The 19,411-nt window shown below is 44.5% G+C and overlaps 1 protein-coding gene across 1 annotated transcript in view; it reads right to left on the bottom strand.

Annotated features, from left to right (window-relative positions):
* Window positions 1-262: 262 nt before the first annotated feature.
* SLC35F2 (solute carrier family 35 member F2) overlaps window positions 263-19,411 on the bottom strand; it is a 32,571-nt gene continuing 13,422 nt past the window's right edge. The window contains exons 4-8 of the mRNA XM_054974451.1: window positions 18,031-18,190; window positions 11,200-11,356; window positions 8,567-8,619; window positions 7,548-7,702; window positions 263-1,646 (exon numbers count right to left, since the gene is read on the bottom strand). Of these exons, the coding sequence (XP_054830426.1) occupies window positions 1,398-1,646; window positions 7,548-7,702; window positions 8,567-8,619; window positions 11,200-11,356; window positions 18,031-18,190 (774 nt within the window). The 3' untranslated portion in view covers window positions 263-1,397. The remainder of the gene's footprint in view (window positions 1,647-7,547; window positions 7,703-8,566; window positions 8,620-11,199; window positions 11,357-18,030; window positions 18,191-19,411) is intronic.

Raw genomic sequence — 19,411 nt, 5'->3', positions numbered from 1 at the left:
TGAGCCACAGCTCACTTCTTCAACTGTGACTCATGAATGCTCATACCCTACCACAAATTTGGTTAGTCTTATAGATACTACTGGATTTTCTACTGCTACAGTCAGACTAATACGGCTACCCCTCTTGATTTATCTCCTTGGCTACAACAGGCATTGGAGGTCATACAGCTGGATTCTGATGACTTCCCTTGTAATAGCAGGTCATTAGGCAGATCTTGAACAAAAAGAACTCAATAAATTCAAGAATTATCATCATCATTACTTTATTTATACTCCATCTTTCTCACTGAGACTCAAGGCAGATTACAGGATAATTGAAATGCAAGCACTGCTTGTGGCTTCCTTTTGGCATCCAACTAGCCGCTGGTCCAGTCTAGAATGGACTGTTCTGTTCTTGTGTGTGTGTAAACAACGTACTGTGGCATTAGCAACGCTGAGGCTATCTTTTCATTTTCAAAGAGCTGAGGTGCAGAGATTTTGCACTACACAAACTTTTAAAAATACACACTGTACCCCAGAAGTAGTACGACATATTATATCTGTGGCTTAAAAGGAGGAGACAATTTAAGGAAGACAGAAATATCAGTCAAGAGCTCAGAACATCCTTTAATTTAGTAACAGCTTTGATAGCATCACTGCTTCAGAGATGCTTGATGGAAACATCTTAACTGGGTGTAATTATACCGGCCTCCCCAGTGTTAAGATGTACTTCAATTTATTGCATGTTACGTATAATCTGCATGTTAACTCTGCAGTGGCAGAATATGGTGAGCAATTTCACGTTAAAAATAATGTCTAGTCCTCATCAAGGCAGTATTTAGAAGAAAGTACAAAAACAGAGGCAATTGTGTAGGGCTTTCCGTGGTCCAGAGGTGGGGATTCAGGAGTGCATGCTCATTCTCTTGCTTTACTGTACTCGGCCTCTCTTCCCACTGACCTTCTAATCGCATCCACAGTATCTTATTTGCCTATATTTATCCTCTCTCCACTTTCCTCTCTATCCATTTGTCAACCATGTTATTGCCAAAAAAAAATCCTGCAGTCCTTGAAAATGTAAACGTTGGAAACAGAAGAACTTATTTATTTTGGAAAGCAATTTTTTTAATTAGTTGTGTTCTTACTAAAAAGAATGATTGGACTTTCCCCCCTCTCTCCTGCCATGTCTATTACTCATTCCTCTGACAGTTCAAAAGTCCAGATTTCCTGGGAATGTAACTTAATGCAGATTATTCAACTCAAGGATCTCACCCTGACTATCTTGAGGTGGAATTCCAACCTTTGGCAAGAGCGCAAATTCCACAACGGGTCTCCCTCTGGCTCCTCGTACAGTCTAATGTCCATTTTCTCACTTGTTGACATTTCCAAGTCATTCCGGCAACCCAAGCATTCTCTTGATTTCACAAGGCTGGTGGTTCAGCAGTCAGTGCTTCCCCTGCTCCGCTTTCTTCTCTGCTATGCTGTGCAGGTGAGACAGCTGCGACATCCAGATGGTTCTCCTCAACTTTCAAGGCAAGGTTGTCAAATCCAGTGCTGGCTGCCAGTGGCAAACTGGTCTCGGCCGTCTCTGCGGTGCGGGTCGGCGTGGAGCAATAAAGGATGAACCCCACCATGATGACCGCGAAGGACAGGAGATAAAGCACTGAAAACTGACCAATGCAAAAACAGAGATTAAGAACATTGCCTTCGTATGCAAACGCACGATCTTCCCTTTTGCATCCATAATATTTTGCAATGGGCCAAGCTACACATCAGGAGCAATCGTGAGCAAGTCTGCTCAGAAGCAAGTACTGCATTATTCAGTAGGGCTTTCTCCCAGGAAAGCATCCTTAGGACTGCAGCCATTATGTGGGAAGGCCATGATCAACAGTACAAACCTATACGATTACTCTACCTTAAGCCTATTGAAATCTGTGGGTTATAAACTCGTGTAATCTCCCAGTTTGTTTTAACAATGCAAACTGGACTGGAGGGACAATGCGGAGTGGGGACAGTTAACCATTTACCTTGGCTCCTACCTATTTCCCCCTGTGAAACTAATAGCTGCTTTGGGAAAGGATGTGGGGTGGGGGTGGGGGGGTCCTATCACAGAAATGTCATGGGGGAAATGGCTAAAATGATGCCACAGTTCCAGTCCAAAAATACCCCTCCCTCTGTGGTTGCTTTTAAGCCTTTTTAAAGAAAAAAAAACCCTGAGGCATCAACATAATGTGAAGTTCAGTCCTAAACTACAGCCTGGATCCCTTTTCAATAAATGCAACATTTAAATTGTCTGGTGGAGACGGGGAGGTTTTCTCCAGTGATGCCACAACTTCATTCCCTTTGATATGTTTATTTATGGAATGTATAGGCCTCTTTTGAACTGATGTGCCCACAAGAGGGTACAGTATAAACTACGAAACTCTCAGGATCTTGAGGGCGGGGGGGGGGGGGAATTCTGCACAAGTGCTCATGTATCACTGCCAGGCCTCAAGTTTCTATACCACTCTAGTATTTTCACAAACACAGCAGAAAGGGGAAGCTCATCATAAAAAAAAATCCCAAAAATCCCACTACCTAGTTTTATAGTGCTTAAAACCATGAGCACAAGAAGATGCCTTAATACTCTTGCTTTATCAAGGTCAATATTGTCTACTCTGGCTGGCAGAGGCTCTTCAGGGTCTCAGGTTGACATCTTTCACATCATCTGCTACCTGATCCTGAACTGGAGATGCCAGGGACTGAACCTGCAACTTTCAGCATGTCGAGCAAATGCTCTACCACTGAGCCACATCCTCTTCCAAGCATTACACACAAAGACAAAATATGCTGCCTGACAGCAGGAGGAGTTATCCCATCTGCTAGGCCTCTTTCAAAAACTTTGTTTCCTTTCTACCTTTTTTTTAATCTCCCTAGCATATTTTAACCAATCAGGAGAGAAACATCTGTTGGTGGTCCCTGGCCCCAAGCAGGCCCGCCTGGCTTGAACCAGAACAAGGGCATTCTCGGTCCTGGCCCCAGCCTGGTGGAACTCTCTGTCTACTGAGACCAGGGCCCGGCAGGATGTGTTATCATTTCGCCGGGCCTGTAAGACAGAGATGTTCCGCCAGGCATATGGTTGAGGTCAGGCTTGGCCTCCACTGGCCTGAAAAATGGAGAAGAATAAAATCTGAACCCCTCCCTACTAAGGTTATCCACCACCTTATCATGTCGAGTTGTGTCTGCTGCTATTGATTGCCGCCATCTGAATATATATTTTTATATGTGAGTATATTATATTATATATTTTTATCAATCTATTATGGTTTTAACTGTATAAATTAACTTTAATGTGTTTTAATATGCTGTAATCCGCCCTGATCCCTTCCTGGGGAGGGCAGAATAGAAATCTAAATTAAATAAATAAATAAATAACATGCCCTTCCTCCAAGGAGCTCAGGGCTCACCTTTCCCCATTTTATCCCTACCACAAGCCTGGGACACAGAGTAGGCTGAGAGAAAATGGATGGCCCAAGGTCACCCATCGAGCTTCCATGGCAGAGTGGGGCTTTGAACAGAGCCCTTAATAATAATAACAATAACAACAATAACATTCAATTAATATACCAGCTTTCAGGACACCACTCAGAGCAGTTTACAAAGTGTGTTATTATCCTCACAGGTGGGTAGGGGTGAGGGAGCTCCGGAGAGCTATGACTGATCCAAGGTTACCCAGCTGGCTTCACGTGGAGGAGTCGGGAATCAAACCCAGTTCTTCAGATTACAGTCCCGTCACTCTTAACCACTACAACAAACTGGCTCCTTTCTGGACTGTGGTTCAACATTCTCACCACTATAACCCAGTGGCTCTCATGTTCTACTCTTACTAACTTATTTTGCTGCAGTGAGTCGTATGGAATTCCTATTTATGATTAATGTTTGTGTTACTTATTTCTGAACTAGTTAAGGAGTGTGAAGTTTAGTGGGCAGAGAGATGGTAGGTTTCAGTCCTTTCCCTGATGCCAAACCCTATGTATCACCTCTGCTGCCCTAATTAGTCAACCTTGCTCCCCATCCACTTATCCACAGGGAGGAGCTATACTGCAGTACAAAGTGTCTGCTAGACATGCAAGAAGTCCCAAGTCCCACTCTTAACATCTCCTGTTACACGGCTCTCAGGGAACAGGGTTCCTGCTTGGCACCTTGGAAAGTCGCTGCCAGTCAAAGCAGACAGACACCCTGGCATGAGCTACTATATAAGCCAGCTTTGTATGTTTTTATATGTTCACTAGTGACAAAATTGCCAGACATTTGGGGAGTGGGGACAGGATAGCTTTTCCAACCCTCCTCCCTCCAGTTTTCCAAACTGAACATAAGATCCAGTTTTGAAAAGGAATTAGTATTGTCTACTCTGATGGGCAGTGGCTCTCCAGCTGCAGGTCTTCACAATCCTTTTCCCAGGAGATGCCAGGGACTGAACCTGGCATCTTTGCAACACAAACCAGATGTTCTGCCACTAAGCCACAGCCCCTCCTGATGAGTCCCGCTTGCCTTGGTTTGTCACAAGCTGTACAGTCTTATATGAATGCATGCAAGGGCTTTCCTCTCCCTTCCTTCCTGCTTACATAGGAAGGTGTTCTGTGCGCACATGTGTGTTTGTGCACGTGCGCATGTGCCTGTGTGTCCACCTCCTCCACATCAGCCTAGACAGTGTTGGATCCTATCTAGAACTCAAGGTGGAAGCTATTCTTGGAAATGGATGAAAGACGGCAGTTTTTGCACCTCCCACAGGAAATCCTGTCCAAATATATCCACTCTTTGAAATCCCACACTCGGCTGACAAGGTCCCTTGGCTGGTTGATCTGCCAGTGATCAAAAGCACAATGAATCAAATTAATAAGTTTGTGGAGGAAAGCATGGACAAGGGGGAAAGGTAACCTAATTTGTCCTGCGGTCCCCCTTTTGAGTGTAAAAATGCTACAACCAGTGCACATAAGATGTTCACCTTGAGCACAGATAAAGCTGGAATGTGCTCTTCTGAGTAAGCTAGAGGCTGTTCTGTTGCTCTTCGAAAGTTAGCAAAGCAATCGTCTTTTGCATGCAAGGCATACACAAGATAATAGACTTGGGCTTAGACTAGACTAAGCCTGTGAAGGACTGCACTACACGACACACAAAGTCAGGATTATCAGGAAAAACTGTGAGGATTTCAGAGAATATAAGCTTGTATATAACACACAAACCTTTCCCCTCATTTAGAAATGAAGAAAGAAATTCTGAGAAACAAAAAGGCTTTCGCACTCTTTCACTAACAGAAGTTGGTGCAGAAAAAGTTACATAGGATCACATACAGTGGACATAAACTGGCAGAGCATTGGTCCAGCATTGTCTGTTTTGACTGGCAACTGCCTTTCCAGTCCTACTAACAAAGCTTTGTTAAGTAAAGGTGCTGTAGATTGATCTCAGGATCTTATAAATGCAAAACATGTGCTGTGCACTGAGCTCCAGTCTCCTCTTTGCACCTTACATATTTTGCATCCGATTCAAAACATACCACATCAAAAACTATTATTACTCTGTCTGTTGCTAAAGGACCCTTGAAAGGAGGAAATCCAGACAGCAGCACAGAGAAATGCTTCCATCTGTTTGCTTCAGAGCCAGAGAACAAAAACAAATCAAGTCTTTTGGATCTGAAACCAGATCTGATATGCAGGCTTCTGCTGGGAAAAGTGATGCTTTTGAGTAACGAAGCTAAGCTTCTTAAGGCAAGAGCTCCCTCTACATCTCCTTAAGCTGTTCCAGCAAGTCAATGACGCAAACACTGTGTGGGAAACAGGTTTCCCACCGGGGACAGTGACATTTAAATCATGTATTGTGCTAAGGTCCTGTAGCAGGATTACAAGCATTTGAAAGTTCACTAAAGAGGAAATTTTAAAGGCTTTACACTTCATGCACAGGGGTTTCAGGGTGTGTGGTGTACAGACATACATTGCAACAGAATATTCCCCGTATTTCATGAAAACATAAGGACCCGTGCAAGGATGGTGTTGTACATCAAATAATGCAATGATGAAAGTAACTAACCATGAGTGATTCTGCACACGTTGGATAATGCACTTCCAATCCTCTTTATAGATCATTTGGAACAGATTTGTGTGCGGAACAAAAAATCCACCTCAAACGATTGATAAAGTGCACTGAAAGTGCATTATCTAACGTGTGCGGAATCAGCCCATGTATATTCACAGCTCTTATACAGACGAAGCATGGTGTAGTGATCAGACTAGGATCTGGTAGACCCAGGTTCATGTCCCCACTCTGCCACAAATCTTGTCAGGTGATTTGGGGCCAGTCTCCCTCTCCCCCTCTTTGCCTAACCTACCTCACAGGATTGTTGTTGTAACAATAAAACAAAGGAGGGGAAAATGATGTATGCTGCCTTGAGTCCCTTGGAGGAAAGGCAGCTGTTGAAGGATTTTTTTTAAAATGTCTATTCCCAAAAAACCCTATAATCCCTAAAATAGAAACAGTCCTGTCACAAATGAAAAGTCTGGGGGGGTGGGATGGAAAAAGTTTTAGGTTGGGGCAAATCTGTGATCCAAATGGGGCTGTACATATCCTGGCTACAGCCCTGAATGGCAGACCAAATTTGGCTGGGGGGGGGGAATGGGGGGCACAAGGTACATCTGCTTTGTTTGGCAGGTACATCCTTGACAGGTAAAAGGCATAGCCTGGCTCTCAGATGAGAGGGGGGAAAGCCTGCACAGTGTGGGCTGCTATGCTCAATCCTCTCTCAGTACTGTGGCCTGACATCTGCTAGCCTAAGCAAGTCTGAATGTTCTGCTATTAATGAGTTTCCTGAAGTTCCAGAAGATTTCCCAACTCCCAGGGAGGCTTTGCAATCCCATTAAAGAGTTCCCTCCATGCAGTGGAAACGAAATAGACATTTTAAACGCTGTTTGTCTAATGATGAGTGATTAACTACTTAGCCAGCAGAGTTAATTTTTTTTCCTCTGTCAAAGATAATCAGGTGGCAGGCTTTGTCCATAAAAATACATTAGTATTGAACCTATTTAGTGCAGTTAAAACTGCAGCTGTATACACACACACATACCCCACAGCTCCACCACAGTACAGAAGAAGCATATTAAGTGGTAGCAAAAGACCCAAGGAGAGGGTACACGCGGAGCAGCCATCAGTGACAGTGTGATGTCACTTGCGGGCAAACCTGGACGTGACCTCATACCTTTTTAGGAATTCTGTGGTAAAACCATATTGTTTCCAGTTATTCCTAGAGAGGACTGATGTCACTTCTGGGTTTTCCCCAGAAGTAATATCACACCATCATTCTCCATAACTAGAAAAAAAACGAGACTATATTGTGCAAAACAGTACCAAACACAGCATAAATGAAGCAAAATAAGTTGTACTAATTCAAGAAGTAGAATTATGCTTTTCTTAGCACAATTTTTGGATCACCAAACTGCAGAATTTTTGTTACTTAAGCACAGACAATAGAAAACTCTATTTAAGATGTTAACTTATTATGTTCATTCTTAAAGGAAGCCTAGCTGCAAACAGAGACTTCTTACCTTGTAACCAAACAAGAAGAGTCCAAAGAAAAGACTGTAGAGGTCAGCTGTCAGAATGCCCAAGTTGACGGATGTAGCACTGGTAACTCTGATCACAATCGGCATGAAGCTGTACAGCCCAAACATACAGAGGGCAAAAGCCAGAAAGAGCAAGGCTGCGAGAGAAGACAGTGTCTTAACATTAAAAGACATAGAACACTAGTAATAAGGAAAAGGGGGAATGAAGAGAAACATTTTCAGGGGCCTGTGGACATGTGGCACTACAGAAACTCCCTCCCCGCTACTTCTGGAGCTGATCTTCAGCCCTTTTTACTAATGCCAACGTCATCCACTTGAACATCTTTCAGATGTACCAGGCAGATCTTCCTCTCTGGACTGGCTTTTGAGCGCCATAGTAAGTTAACTGGGCAAGGAGTTGGGATTTTAATATCTCTCTTCTTTTTAGCTTTTCAACTGGGGTCCCAATGTTATTTTAAAAACATGTTTAATATGCTGAAAAGTGAGATATAAACCTGGCATCTAAACAAACTCAAATGAATTGGGTGCCGTACAGAGTACACCAGATACTCTTTAATGGCACTGATTTCAATCAAATAAGCAAAATTACGTAACATATATAAAGAGCTGAATCGAATGATCCCTTTTCGTCAAATGGCAACCAATGCCTCTCTTCCAGCTGAGCATTTCTTTGACATAGAAAGACTTCATCGGCAAAAGTAGTTCTCCATAGGTGGAAATTTTTGTCCATCAAAAGAAAATTTAATGGAAACCAGTTATCGGATTCAACATAAGGCTTGGTAGCACTGATCACAAGATTTGGGGGGCAGGGGGAAGTATATGTGGATTCAGACGCCCGCCCTGTAAACAGGTGATCTACTTTGCAAAGACAGCCTCCACACCCTCCACTTCCCTTTATTTTTAACTGTCCAGTAATAAAACTAAATTAACACATAATACAAGAGTACTGCACCAAAGTTTAGTGCAAAGTTATTAGCATGAGCTATGTGATGGCCACATACCTATTTTCCAGTTCCACTGAATATTAGCTATGTCTTTATGTTCCACAATGCCTCTACAGAGAGGGGGCGATGAGGGAAGGAAAGGGGAAGAGAAAAAAGAAAAACACCAACATTAATCTTCTGAGACATGTAGCATATAATAATAATTAACATTCATAATAGCATATGATTAACCCAAAGCGCATTAAAACAATGCATCTTTCTATCTATGTAAGTACAACCTAGATTACTACAGTTTGGGTCATAAGAGCATAAGAAGAACCATGCTGGTTCAGATTGGTGGTCCGACTAGCATCTTGTCGCACACAGTGGCCAACGAGTTACTATGGAGGACACCAACAGGGCACAGAAGCCAAGACCTTCCCATGAAGTTGCCTCCTGGTATTGATATTCAGATTTACTGCTTCTGAATGTGGAGGTTCCCTTTAATTGCCATGGCTGGTGGCCACTGACACACCCATCCTCCATGAATCTGTCTAATCCCCCCTTAAGGCATATGTTCTTACAGACATCTCTGTGTTCCTCACTGGATGACTACACCATAAAAGGGCTTGCGGGAGGGGCTTCCCACAACAAGAAGAATGGAAATAGGGCTCTGTGGCAATCAACCCCAAAGTCCAGCCTTTCTCCAGGGCTCTGAACCAATCCTGGGGAATCTTCCCTGAAGAAAGCCCCAGAGATGGTCAGCCAATCAGAGCCCTGGAAGTACACTGGCTAGGGAGGGGGTGAACCAGCTCTCTTTAAATAAGGAGAACTGCTACTTCTTCCCCTCAGATAGGGGGTTTGTGGCCTAAAGGCATAAGCTGAGTCAGGCTTAGCTTTTGAGGGGTTTCAGGGTAGGGTACATACTACCATCTAGTAAATAAAAGCTTGTTTTAATGAAGTAAACAAGCACCCACAAAAATCTGTTTTGTAATGGTTCTGAGGCCAGGTTCACTAAGATAACAGAGCATCCTGGAACCTGAGTAGAAACCTTTCAGCACTTATTATTTGCTGAGGAGTCCTGTCTGGAGGACAAGGAATTATTTTCTCCCCTCAGCTTTTGTGTGTGAGAAAGAATGAACTTAGGCTCAGATTCAACTAGTAACCTCCCAGTGGCGAAAGCATAAATTGGCAAGACAGTTGTACATTTGTGCCTATAATCCATTCCACACTATACCTTTTTCTATAACTGATTTCCTGTAAATAAATTTGTGGCTGTTCTGTTCCAACTGTGTGCTGTCTGTCCAGTCAAAAATAGCTGTGGGAAAGGAGTTTCTCATCACCTCACTATCAAGTACCATGTTATTAGGGTCACAACTACAAGACCTTTGGGGAACACAAAGCTACATACTAACATCTACTAAATAAAAGCTTGTGTCTCCTCTTTTATTGATACTGTGGCAGCTAGGATTTAAACAGAAAGAGAGGCCAGAGTGCAGAGGTAACAAGACTACATTCAGTCTAAAGATTTACCTCAGAGGCCTCCCCTCCCCTCTCCCTCCTTCTCCTCCACCCCCCAATCACATCAGAGCTATGCCCCAAATAAAAATAAGTGGCAGCTCAAGCCCTGCAGTCACAATATACCATAAAAGAAGTGACAACCAGGTGCTAACCGTCGCAGGCTCGCAACTCTCAACTCAGATACTGGGCATGGATCTTAAGGATACACACCTATGCTCACTTACCGGGGAGTAAGCATTGTTAAAATAGTAGGATCTAGTTCTGAGTAGACATGCATAGGATTGTGCTGTAAATTTCCCAATGCAGCAGGAGTGAAGGAGTCGTGGTTCCTCCCACCCAATCTCTTATTGGTCCACATATTCACCTCCTCCCTCACCTGCTGTATGGCAAACTCAAAAAAGGAACTCAAAAAAGGAAATGACATCTATAAGTCTGAGCAACATCTGAGAGCCCAAGCACAAAAACTGTGGGGTTAGTTCAGTCTCTGTCTCTCAGAGCACTAGCCATTACACTTGTTTCAACACTTGAAAAGAAGTTGGTGGGGGCACAGGGGTCTGGTTCCTCTTTGCTGCGAGCTTGATCCTCATGGCATTTTTAAATGCCCCGCATTTGGCTCTAAAATGGTGGTAGCATCCCCAGGTTGAACCATGGACCACCATAGCATCTAGTTGTGTCCTCAGGAGCTGCTCAGAGTACGCAGATCCCAAGAAGCAAGAGAGAAACATGTAGTCAAGGCAAGACCTACAAAAAATACTGGTCCCACTCTAGGGCCTTGATCAATGAGCCTCATCTTAGTAAAAACTGAAAACCTTGCTGGCTCAAACCAAAGTTTGCCTTGACCAAATGTTTTCAGCAGCAGACAGTCAGATGCAGAGAGCAGTGCTTGGGAAGAACATCTTAGCTGGCAGGCTGGATGGTATGGGAGGAGTTTCCACTTCTTCAGAGCTGTGCCTCATAAATGTATGCTGTGACTCACAAAAGCTTACACCCTACTACAAATGTTGTTAGTCTTATAGGTGCCACTAGACTCTTGCTCTTTAACACTGCTTCAGACCGGCTAACACAGCTACCCATTTTGATCTATCTCAATGGATTAACAGCACACCACCAATTCGCGGAAGGGAAGAAATCATTCTGTGGTATGGATGGTATTCTAAATTAGAATTAAAGTACATATAATTGATCCTTACAGCTGCAGAGCGCTGATAATAGTCCCAAACAAGCCCACCATTCCTAGAAACTCCACTCTGCTCAGATTTTTCACAATGTATTCCTCACTCACATTCGAAATGGCATACAACGAGGCGCCAAGAAGGACTAAGACATCTCCGATCACCACGTTGCTTCCTGTGCAAAAAAATATTAAAATTAAACTATTGAAAAGTAAAACGAGGATTTTCAAAAGGTAAAATTAAATATAGATAAAGTTTCCACCTGGTTTTTTCATGGTAGATACTGGCTGGGTCCACTGCCAATCGGCTCCTCTTTTAGAATTCTATCCTGCAATGGCCCATTCCACCAGGTTATTATATTATCATAGAAGTTATCTATTTTTGTTTTTTCCCCTCTTTGCTTCCTGTCCCCATTCCCTATTGTCCCATGTATATTATTTCTAACTGTAAATCACCTTATTACATGACAGTGTTTTCTACCGTATGGTTGCCCTAATATTAAAAAAAAAATTTGTGGCCTGAATTCTGCTGCTCTGGTCAGCAAAGTATGAAGCCTTCCTCCAGCCTAAGGAACCTTCTTCCAATTTAAGCAGAGAAAGAGTGGAGAAAAGAGTCACTGAAGTTTGAAGATGTTGCCTGAGGTTGGAGAAAGGCTTTAAATTTCACTGACAGAGTAGCAGAATACAAGTTACTCTAGTCAGCAAAAACTTTTATGAAAATTTTATGAAGAAATGCTACCCTGATATATTTGTGATGCTGGTGTGTTATATGATAAAAAGGCTATGTGGGTGTGCTTGTATATAAGTTTGGAAATTTTCATTTTTAATCTTAATGTGTAAAGTGAACTTTGGGTGAGATTTTTTCCACATGCCCCTCATTTTGTGGAGGTGGTTATGTAGATGTGTAAAATAGAGGCAACTTAAAAAAAAATAAAGTCTTATCCTGTGTGGATAATTCAATTTAGATATAACAGGGTCTTGTTTAAATTCCCATCTACCATCTGAATGTTTATTAATTTAGATGTATATATCTTGCTTTTGTCCCTATTGTGATTCAGTGACTTACATAATCACTCCTGCGCCTCCATTTTATCGTCACAACAACCACCCTGTGAAGTAGGCAAGGCACACTGTGTGTTTAGCCCCCAGCGAGCTTCCATGACAGAATGGGGATTTGAACTTGGGTCTCCTAAACATTGGGTCTTAATAGGGAACAGGGAAATAGTGACAAAATGCTGCAGCAATGCATGTAGAGAGAGGTACCTCCGATGTCATCATAGCAACAGAATGAGTACTAACGATCATTCTGGCAAGACAAAGGAACTCATCCTATGCATGCATAAAGTCGCACAATTCCTTAGTTAAACTGGTCTGTTACCCATGCGAAGCTGCTAAGCTTACTTAATAAGCATCCCAGAGGCTAGGCAGGTACGAAGCTGGCATACTAATTAAGCATTGCATTGGTTTCAGCCCAGTTTAAATGAGGCAGTGAGCCCAAGCAAAATTGCACAGAGAAGCTCTTGGGCTTGCCAGTGTCACATTTAAATCAGGCCTGAGTCAGGAGTGAAACAACAAGAACCACAGAATATCACTAAACCATTTATGGTTGTCTAGAATGAGTCATTTTAGCTCCCTGCGTTTCCCCTGCTGTACGCTGGTTGCATCCACCCATCAACACCCGCTGATTTCTGTGCACCAGGCTAACGTTACAGGCACAGCTATAGGGCTGGTTGAGAAAGTGGCATTTGCCAGCCTCTTCTCTGCCAAGGGAGAGATTCATCACATCACAAGTAACATACCACCGATGGGCCAAGGCTGTCTTCCAAGGAGAAAGGTGCTAAAGAGAACAAGCAACTAAAAAAAGGTGGCCAGCTACCCAAAGTTGTCTGAAGGTCCCATCATGCTCAAATCCCTGCTAGCAACTGCTGCCCCAAGCCAAGAAAGAGTCCCATTTGAGCACTGTTCTCTAAGAGGGTTCTCAAAAGGTATACAAGGGGGTGTTTACATAATGGTCTGGCAGTACAAAGTGCCAGATGAAGCTGCCCATCCATCATCAGGTGTTCCTCTTCTGATTTCTCGGGTGATCTGCCACCGCACTTGGCCAAAATGTTGCACGGCTCCCTGTCAGACTTAAATGTTCAAATATTTGAACCACGAGAAGAAGGGAACCAGCTAGGGAAAGCTAGCAGCCCGGTCATTCTCATGTAATACCGAAGGAATAGAAACAGCCCCAGGCTTGATCTCTGGGGAAACTGGAAGGGGGTCAGAGAAACTGTATGTTCCTGCAAACATTGCCAATGGAATGAAGACGCTACCACAACTTGGGAATCTTCTTTGGAGGTTTTTAAGCAGAGGCTAGATGGCCATCTGACAGCAACGCTGATTCTGTGAACCTGGGCAGATCATGAGAGGGAGAGCAGGAAGGGTTACATCAGTGCTTAGTTCTTGTCGCCTTCCTACATGCCCAGGGTCAGGTAGCAATTTTCCACAGGCCAGTTTGGCTAGGGATTCTGGAGGTGTTTTGCCATCTTCTGGGCATGGAGCAGGGGTCACTGGGGCAGTAGGGGGGGGGAGTTGTGAATTTCCTGTATTGTGCAGGGGGTTGGACTAAATGACCCTAGAGGTCCCTTCCAGCCCTATGATTCTATGTTGAGCCAAGGAGGTCAGCAAAGGTAACAAGGAAGCAGGGAACAGGATGAAACAGAAACAGATGCTGAGAACAATAATAACTAGCCTCAAAACAAGGAGGTACATTGTTAGTGCCAAATACATTGCTGCTAAGCAACAATACTGGCATAGGCACATAATGACAGTGGGCTTTGAGAGAGGGAATCATACAGACAGAGATGGACCAAAAGGGTCTCTAGAGGCCAGGGCCGGCGCCAGAGTTTCTGGCGCCTGCGGCCACTCGTGCACACACGCCATGGACTGGTGATGACATCATCGTGCAATGATGTCATCACACAGTGCAGGATAGCTGGGGCGGCATGTGGAAGCTGCTCCGTGCTCCGCACGCTGCCCCAGCAGCAACCTGACGGCTTCTGCGCCCGGCTGGGGTGTGTGGGGGCAGAGGAGCACGCAGCAGAGCTGGCGCGGCTGGCTGCTGCGGCAGCCAGCCAGCCCCGTGCCGCCGCTGCCACATGCCCCAGCTGGGCACAGAAGCTGCGAGCCTCTGCTGGGGTGGCGCGTGGAGGCTGCTCTGTGCTCCACACGCCGCCCCAGCAGCAGCCTGACAGCTTCTGCACCCAGCTGGGATATGTGGGGGCGGAAGAGCGCGCAGCAGAGCTCGCGCGGCTGGCTGCAGCTGCTACGGCAGCCCCGTGCCGCCGCCGCCGCCGCCGCCGCCACATGACCCAGCTTCTGCACCCGGCTGGGGCGTGTGGCGGCGGTGGCGGCGGCAGCTGCAGCCCAGTCACACCAGCTCCGCTGCGCGCGCCTCCGCCCCCCGACACCCCCTCCGGCGCCTCTCCAGTGCCCTCGCACCCGAGGCCACCGCCTACCTGGCCTCAATGGGCGCGCAGGCCCTGCTAGAGACCATCTTCCTACTCTCTATATCCCCAAGACCTATTCCTTTGTGAAGTATAGTTCCAGAGGAGTTAGCCGTGTTACTCTGTAGTTGCAAAACAGTAAAAAGTCCAGTAGCACTTTTAAGACTAACTAACTTTCTTGAGGCATAAGCTTTCGAGAACCACAGCTCTTTGTCAGATGCTGACAAAGAGAGCTGTGGTTCTCGAAAGCTTATGCCTCAATAAAGTTGGTTAGTCTTAAAGGTGCTACTGGACTTTTTACTGTTTTGTGAAGTGTGAAATCAAACTCTAGCTCAGTCATCCCAAATCATTTTCACTAGCGTGCCACAAGAAACAAGTTATTTAAATAATTAAAAGGACCTATGAGAACAAAGAACCTGCTTCCAGAGGAGGCTGCCTGCTGTGCTTCTGCATGAGTCTTTGCTCTGGATTAGTCTCCTTCCTGTAAGACAAGTCCAGTACAGTGATTCATGCAGAGCCAAAAGATATGGCTGTTCTGAGGACATGTGATTCCTACCGCACAGTGTACAGGTTGCAGTGTCAAAATAGCAATGGGAAGATCCAGGGTCAAATCCCCACTTAGCCATGAAGTTCACAGGGCAACCTCGGCCCAGTTATTGCCTCACAACCCAACCTTACAGGGTTGTTGTAAGGATAAAAGTATAGGGAGGTGGCAAATAGGTTACCCAGCTCTCCTTTGAAGAAGCACAGGATAGCATTGTGATAGATATTCTCATACTGAAAGCCAGTGTAGTGTAATGGTTAGAGTGTTGGCCTAGGATCTGAGAGTCCTACTTTCAAATCTCCACTTTCCCATGAAATCTTGCTGAGTAGACCTTGGGCCAGTTACTCCTTCTCAGCCTAACTTCTCTCACAAGATCGGAAGACGGGAGAATTATACTATAAGCTGCTTTGAGTCCCCACTGGAAAGAATGGTGGGGAACAAAGAAACAAATAAAATTTAAGAGAGTTACATGCAGAGTTTGAGTTTAGCAAAAGTACAATGTAGCCAACAAATTTCGGAAACACTAATCTAGAATTTGCTTGAAATCTAAATACATTCTATGAAAAGGTATGAGAAAAACTCTTATTTCTGTTGGGCACTGTAAGAAATCCAGCAAAACTGCAATTCTACAATGAAAAACATTGCATTTTAGACCCTCCGGTATTTTCTTTTGTATCTTTTTCTCTCCCTCCCACTCTTTTACCATTAATAGCCTAATTTAGCTGCCTGTGAAAATCAATAGATTGATCTAAGTAAAAGGCGATCCATGTTCTGCCATCTCTAAAAGTTCCTAAATGGATGCTAAGAGAGTCTGCTAGCATCAGAAAAATAAAAAGGCCTTGGGACGTACCATGTTCCCCCGGGGAATTGATGCAAGATGAAGAGTCATCCAGCTGCAGAACATCATTAGATATTATTTAAATACTGAAAATGCTGTTGCTGACTTTTTCTTCAGCAGTGTTCCACAAGGAGACACTCAGCAAGAAAAGTATTTCCCATTGTCACACTGCCATCCAACAATGCACAAGCAAAAACATAAACAGACTCAGCACAGTTCCACTTGCACACGATCTTCTGTCGCACGTGCCGTTTCCGTTCCTGCAGTGCCCGGAAACGGCTTCTTCCACAAGCAGAAAACTGGCTTGGGATATGCTATGTTTAACTTAGCACAAGGGACCAGAGTGAGGTTTACTTCACACTTTTGCTTGCGCAAGGGGCTTTACACATGCGGAAATCTTCTGGGGGATCCAAGCCACGGTTTGCCAAATTTCTGTTTGCTACACAGCTGTTAAAGACACCAGCAACTCTGACAGGGAAAAACAAACAAGTAACTACAGACCTTATGGAGGAGATGAGGAAGGAAACTCACCACAATCCAGATAAAGAGTGCTGTGCATTACTTTTGAATCAGGGTGGGAGAGGCAGAGTGGAACTGGATGTGTGAAAGGGGTCTTTGGACCACCACAGGAGATTCTGAGCCCCACAATACATTAAGCTGCTATGTTGCCTCTGACCACAGCCGAGCAAGCAGTACTTCCTTTATAAGCATTGGGCCACAAAATGGGGCTAACTTCCAGGTATGGTGTCCCTAAGCTTCTTGGAGGAAAATAGGGGCAAAAAAATAATCTTTTTCTTCTTCCTCCAAGGAGCTCAAGGCAGTATATATGGTTATCCTCTGTGGTAGGGTAGGCTGAGAGGCAGCGACTAGTTTAAGGTTACTCAATGAGCTTCCTAAGTTGAGTGGAGATTTGAACCCAAGCCTCTCAGTCCAACAGTGCTAAACTACCCTGGCTTTCATTGTCATCCCACACCACATAGATAAAAGAATCCCAGATGCAGGAACCGTGACACATTTATTACAGAATGAAAGACAAGTCCTCCACCAACCCTGATCTTAAATCCAGACTGTTTTATATATTACAACCTAGCAGCTGCAAATGGAAAGTGCAAATAGCCCTGCAAGCCTCATAAATAAGCAACTGAAGCTGCCAGTGAGCCCAACACTATCAATTCTTGCCAGCAGGGTCTCTCTACATCTTGGAAACAGTGTCCCCTCCCGCCCCCCCATTTGATAATACAAGATTTTCATAACAGGAGATTTTAAGGGCTGAATCACATGGAACTTCTGAATGCAAAGCACTCTCCTACTGGGGTATGGTCTCACCCAAAAGGGATGGCAAACGAGGGTTAGCACATCCCACTAAAGAGTCCTGGAAATCTTACTGTGCCATCCGGAGCAGAGTTACACCTTTCTGTCTACTGAAGCCAATGGGCCATGAATGGTTAATTTCAGAATGTGCATAAAAGCATGTACTGGGGAACTTGGCTACATGAACACACACAGCTGCCTACTGAGTCACTGCACCAGTCCACTAAGGCCAAGACTGTCTGCTTGGACTGGCAGCAGTTCTCCAGGGTCTGCGGTAGAGACCTTCACATCACCTACTACCTAATCCTTTTAACTAGAGATGCCGGGGATTAAATGACAGACCCTCTGCGTTCCAAGCAGATGTTCTCCCACTGAGCTGCAGCCCGTCCCCAATACCACATGCTTTTCTACCTTCCAGCCTGTGCTATAAATCTGGCTCTCTAATGCTTTGGTGTTCAGACTTTCTCAAGTCAGCATACAACAGCAACGTACTTAAATTCAGTGCCAACACAAGAAACCTAACCTTATCCAAACAGGTCTGTTGGGAGGGCATGCTCTCATATTAGATGCACACCAAAGATTCTGACACCCAGAAGGAAGGGAGAGGACTGGATCAGTCCCTCGCCAATGCCACAGGAATAATTTCTGCACATTTTGCCCAGACCTTACCTTCGCCTTCTTGCCTCCCCGCTAATGTATCTGCCCCGACCATGGTCCCTACACCCAGCAGGCAGACAGCGACGGCAATGAAATGGATCAGTTTGTATCTTGCACGAAGGATGAACCACGATAAAGCCATCAGCACCGGAATCCCAAAACAGTCAAGGAGCTGGAAAAGCACAGAAACACATCCCACTCTTACAAATACTGATTTCTCCAACCAGTTAAACAAATGTGCAAGATATGCTACAAGGTCATTGAAAAGCCAGTTTAAGGGCCTAAGGGTACAGACGGCCAAAAGTTAGTTAAGACTCAAAGGGAGGTCAGAATTGCAGATAAATCCCGTTCCACTGGGTTTCTCTCCCACAGACACACACAGAGATTTAGTTGTGTCTAACTCTTGCTAGACTTCAGCCTTCAATTTTAGACATGCAAAACATTCCCCCTGAGTATTGTCGAAGGCTTTCACGGCCGGAGAACGATGGTTGTTGTGGGTTTTCCGGGCTGTATTGCCGTGGTCTTGGCATTGTAGTTCCTGACACTGAGAGATCTCTGTCTTTTGGTGCTACACCTCTGAAGATGCCAGCCACAGCTGCTGGCGAAATGTCAGGAACTACAATGCCAAGACCACGGCAATACAGCCCGGAAAACCCACAACAACCATCATTCCCACTGAGATTTTGCTCACATCAATATCCCTATTAGTGTAGTATAGTCCAGCCAATTAAAAAAAAAAAATCAACAAAATTCACTTTGTTGCCATAATCCCTCTTTTTATGTACTTTAAATGAGCCACAGTAACTAAAGTATCTCCAAAATGCAAGAAGAACTACAAGCCAATGATTATTCTTTATAAATCACAGTCCTTAATTTCATTCCTCCTTTGCATTTTGTCAGCGCATGTATTCCTGCAATCACAGCTAGTTTTTTTCACAATCGGAGAGGCTCATGGATGAATGCTGAAATATTTACACTCCCTCCAGCATCACTGACCACGTAGTATTAGCTGTTCACACTCCTCAAGGTGACACAACAGCAGGGTCTACATTTCAGCTGCTTTTAGCATCAGAAAAGCCCAGCCTGGTTGCACTCAGCACTGCCTTAAAACTGTCTTTTGACGTTAGTCTGAGGCTCTGCCTGCTTCTACACAGGTCTTTATGGTAGACAGAAGTGGCAGTCCAAGTACGTTCCTTTCACAGCCCCGATGGCAGAGCTGAAATTCACACTGGCTGCACCGAATGGGAGATGTATATGATAGTGGGGTCAGTGTAGAATCAGCACAGCTGCCTAACATAATTTCCCCCTGTAGTTTCTTCCCACAACTCTGCAGGAACAGAGTTGGTTTTAGTCTCTTTGACTCCTCTTTCCGGTGTATTTTTTAAAAAATTAC

This window comes from Eublepharis macularius, chromosome 3, assembly GCF_028583425.1.
Source record: "Eublepharis macularius isolate TG4126 chromosome 3, MPM_Emac_v1.0, whole genome shotgun sequence".
Taxonomy (NCBI): domain Eukaryota; kingdom Metazoa; phylum Chordata; class Lepidosauria; order Squamata; family Eublepharidae; genus Eublepharis; species Eublepharis macularius.
This window is presented reverse-complemented; position numbering and strand designations above follow the sequence as displayed.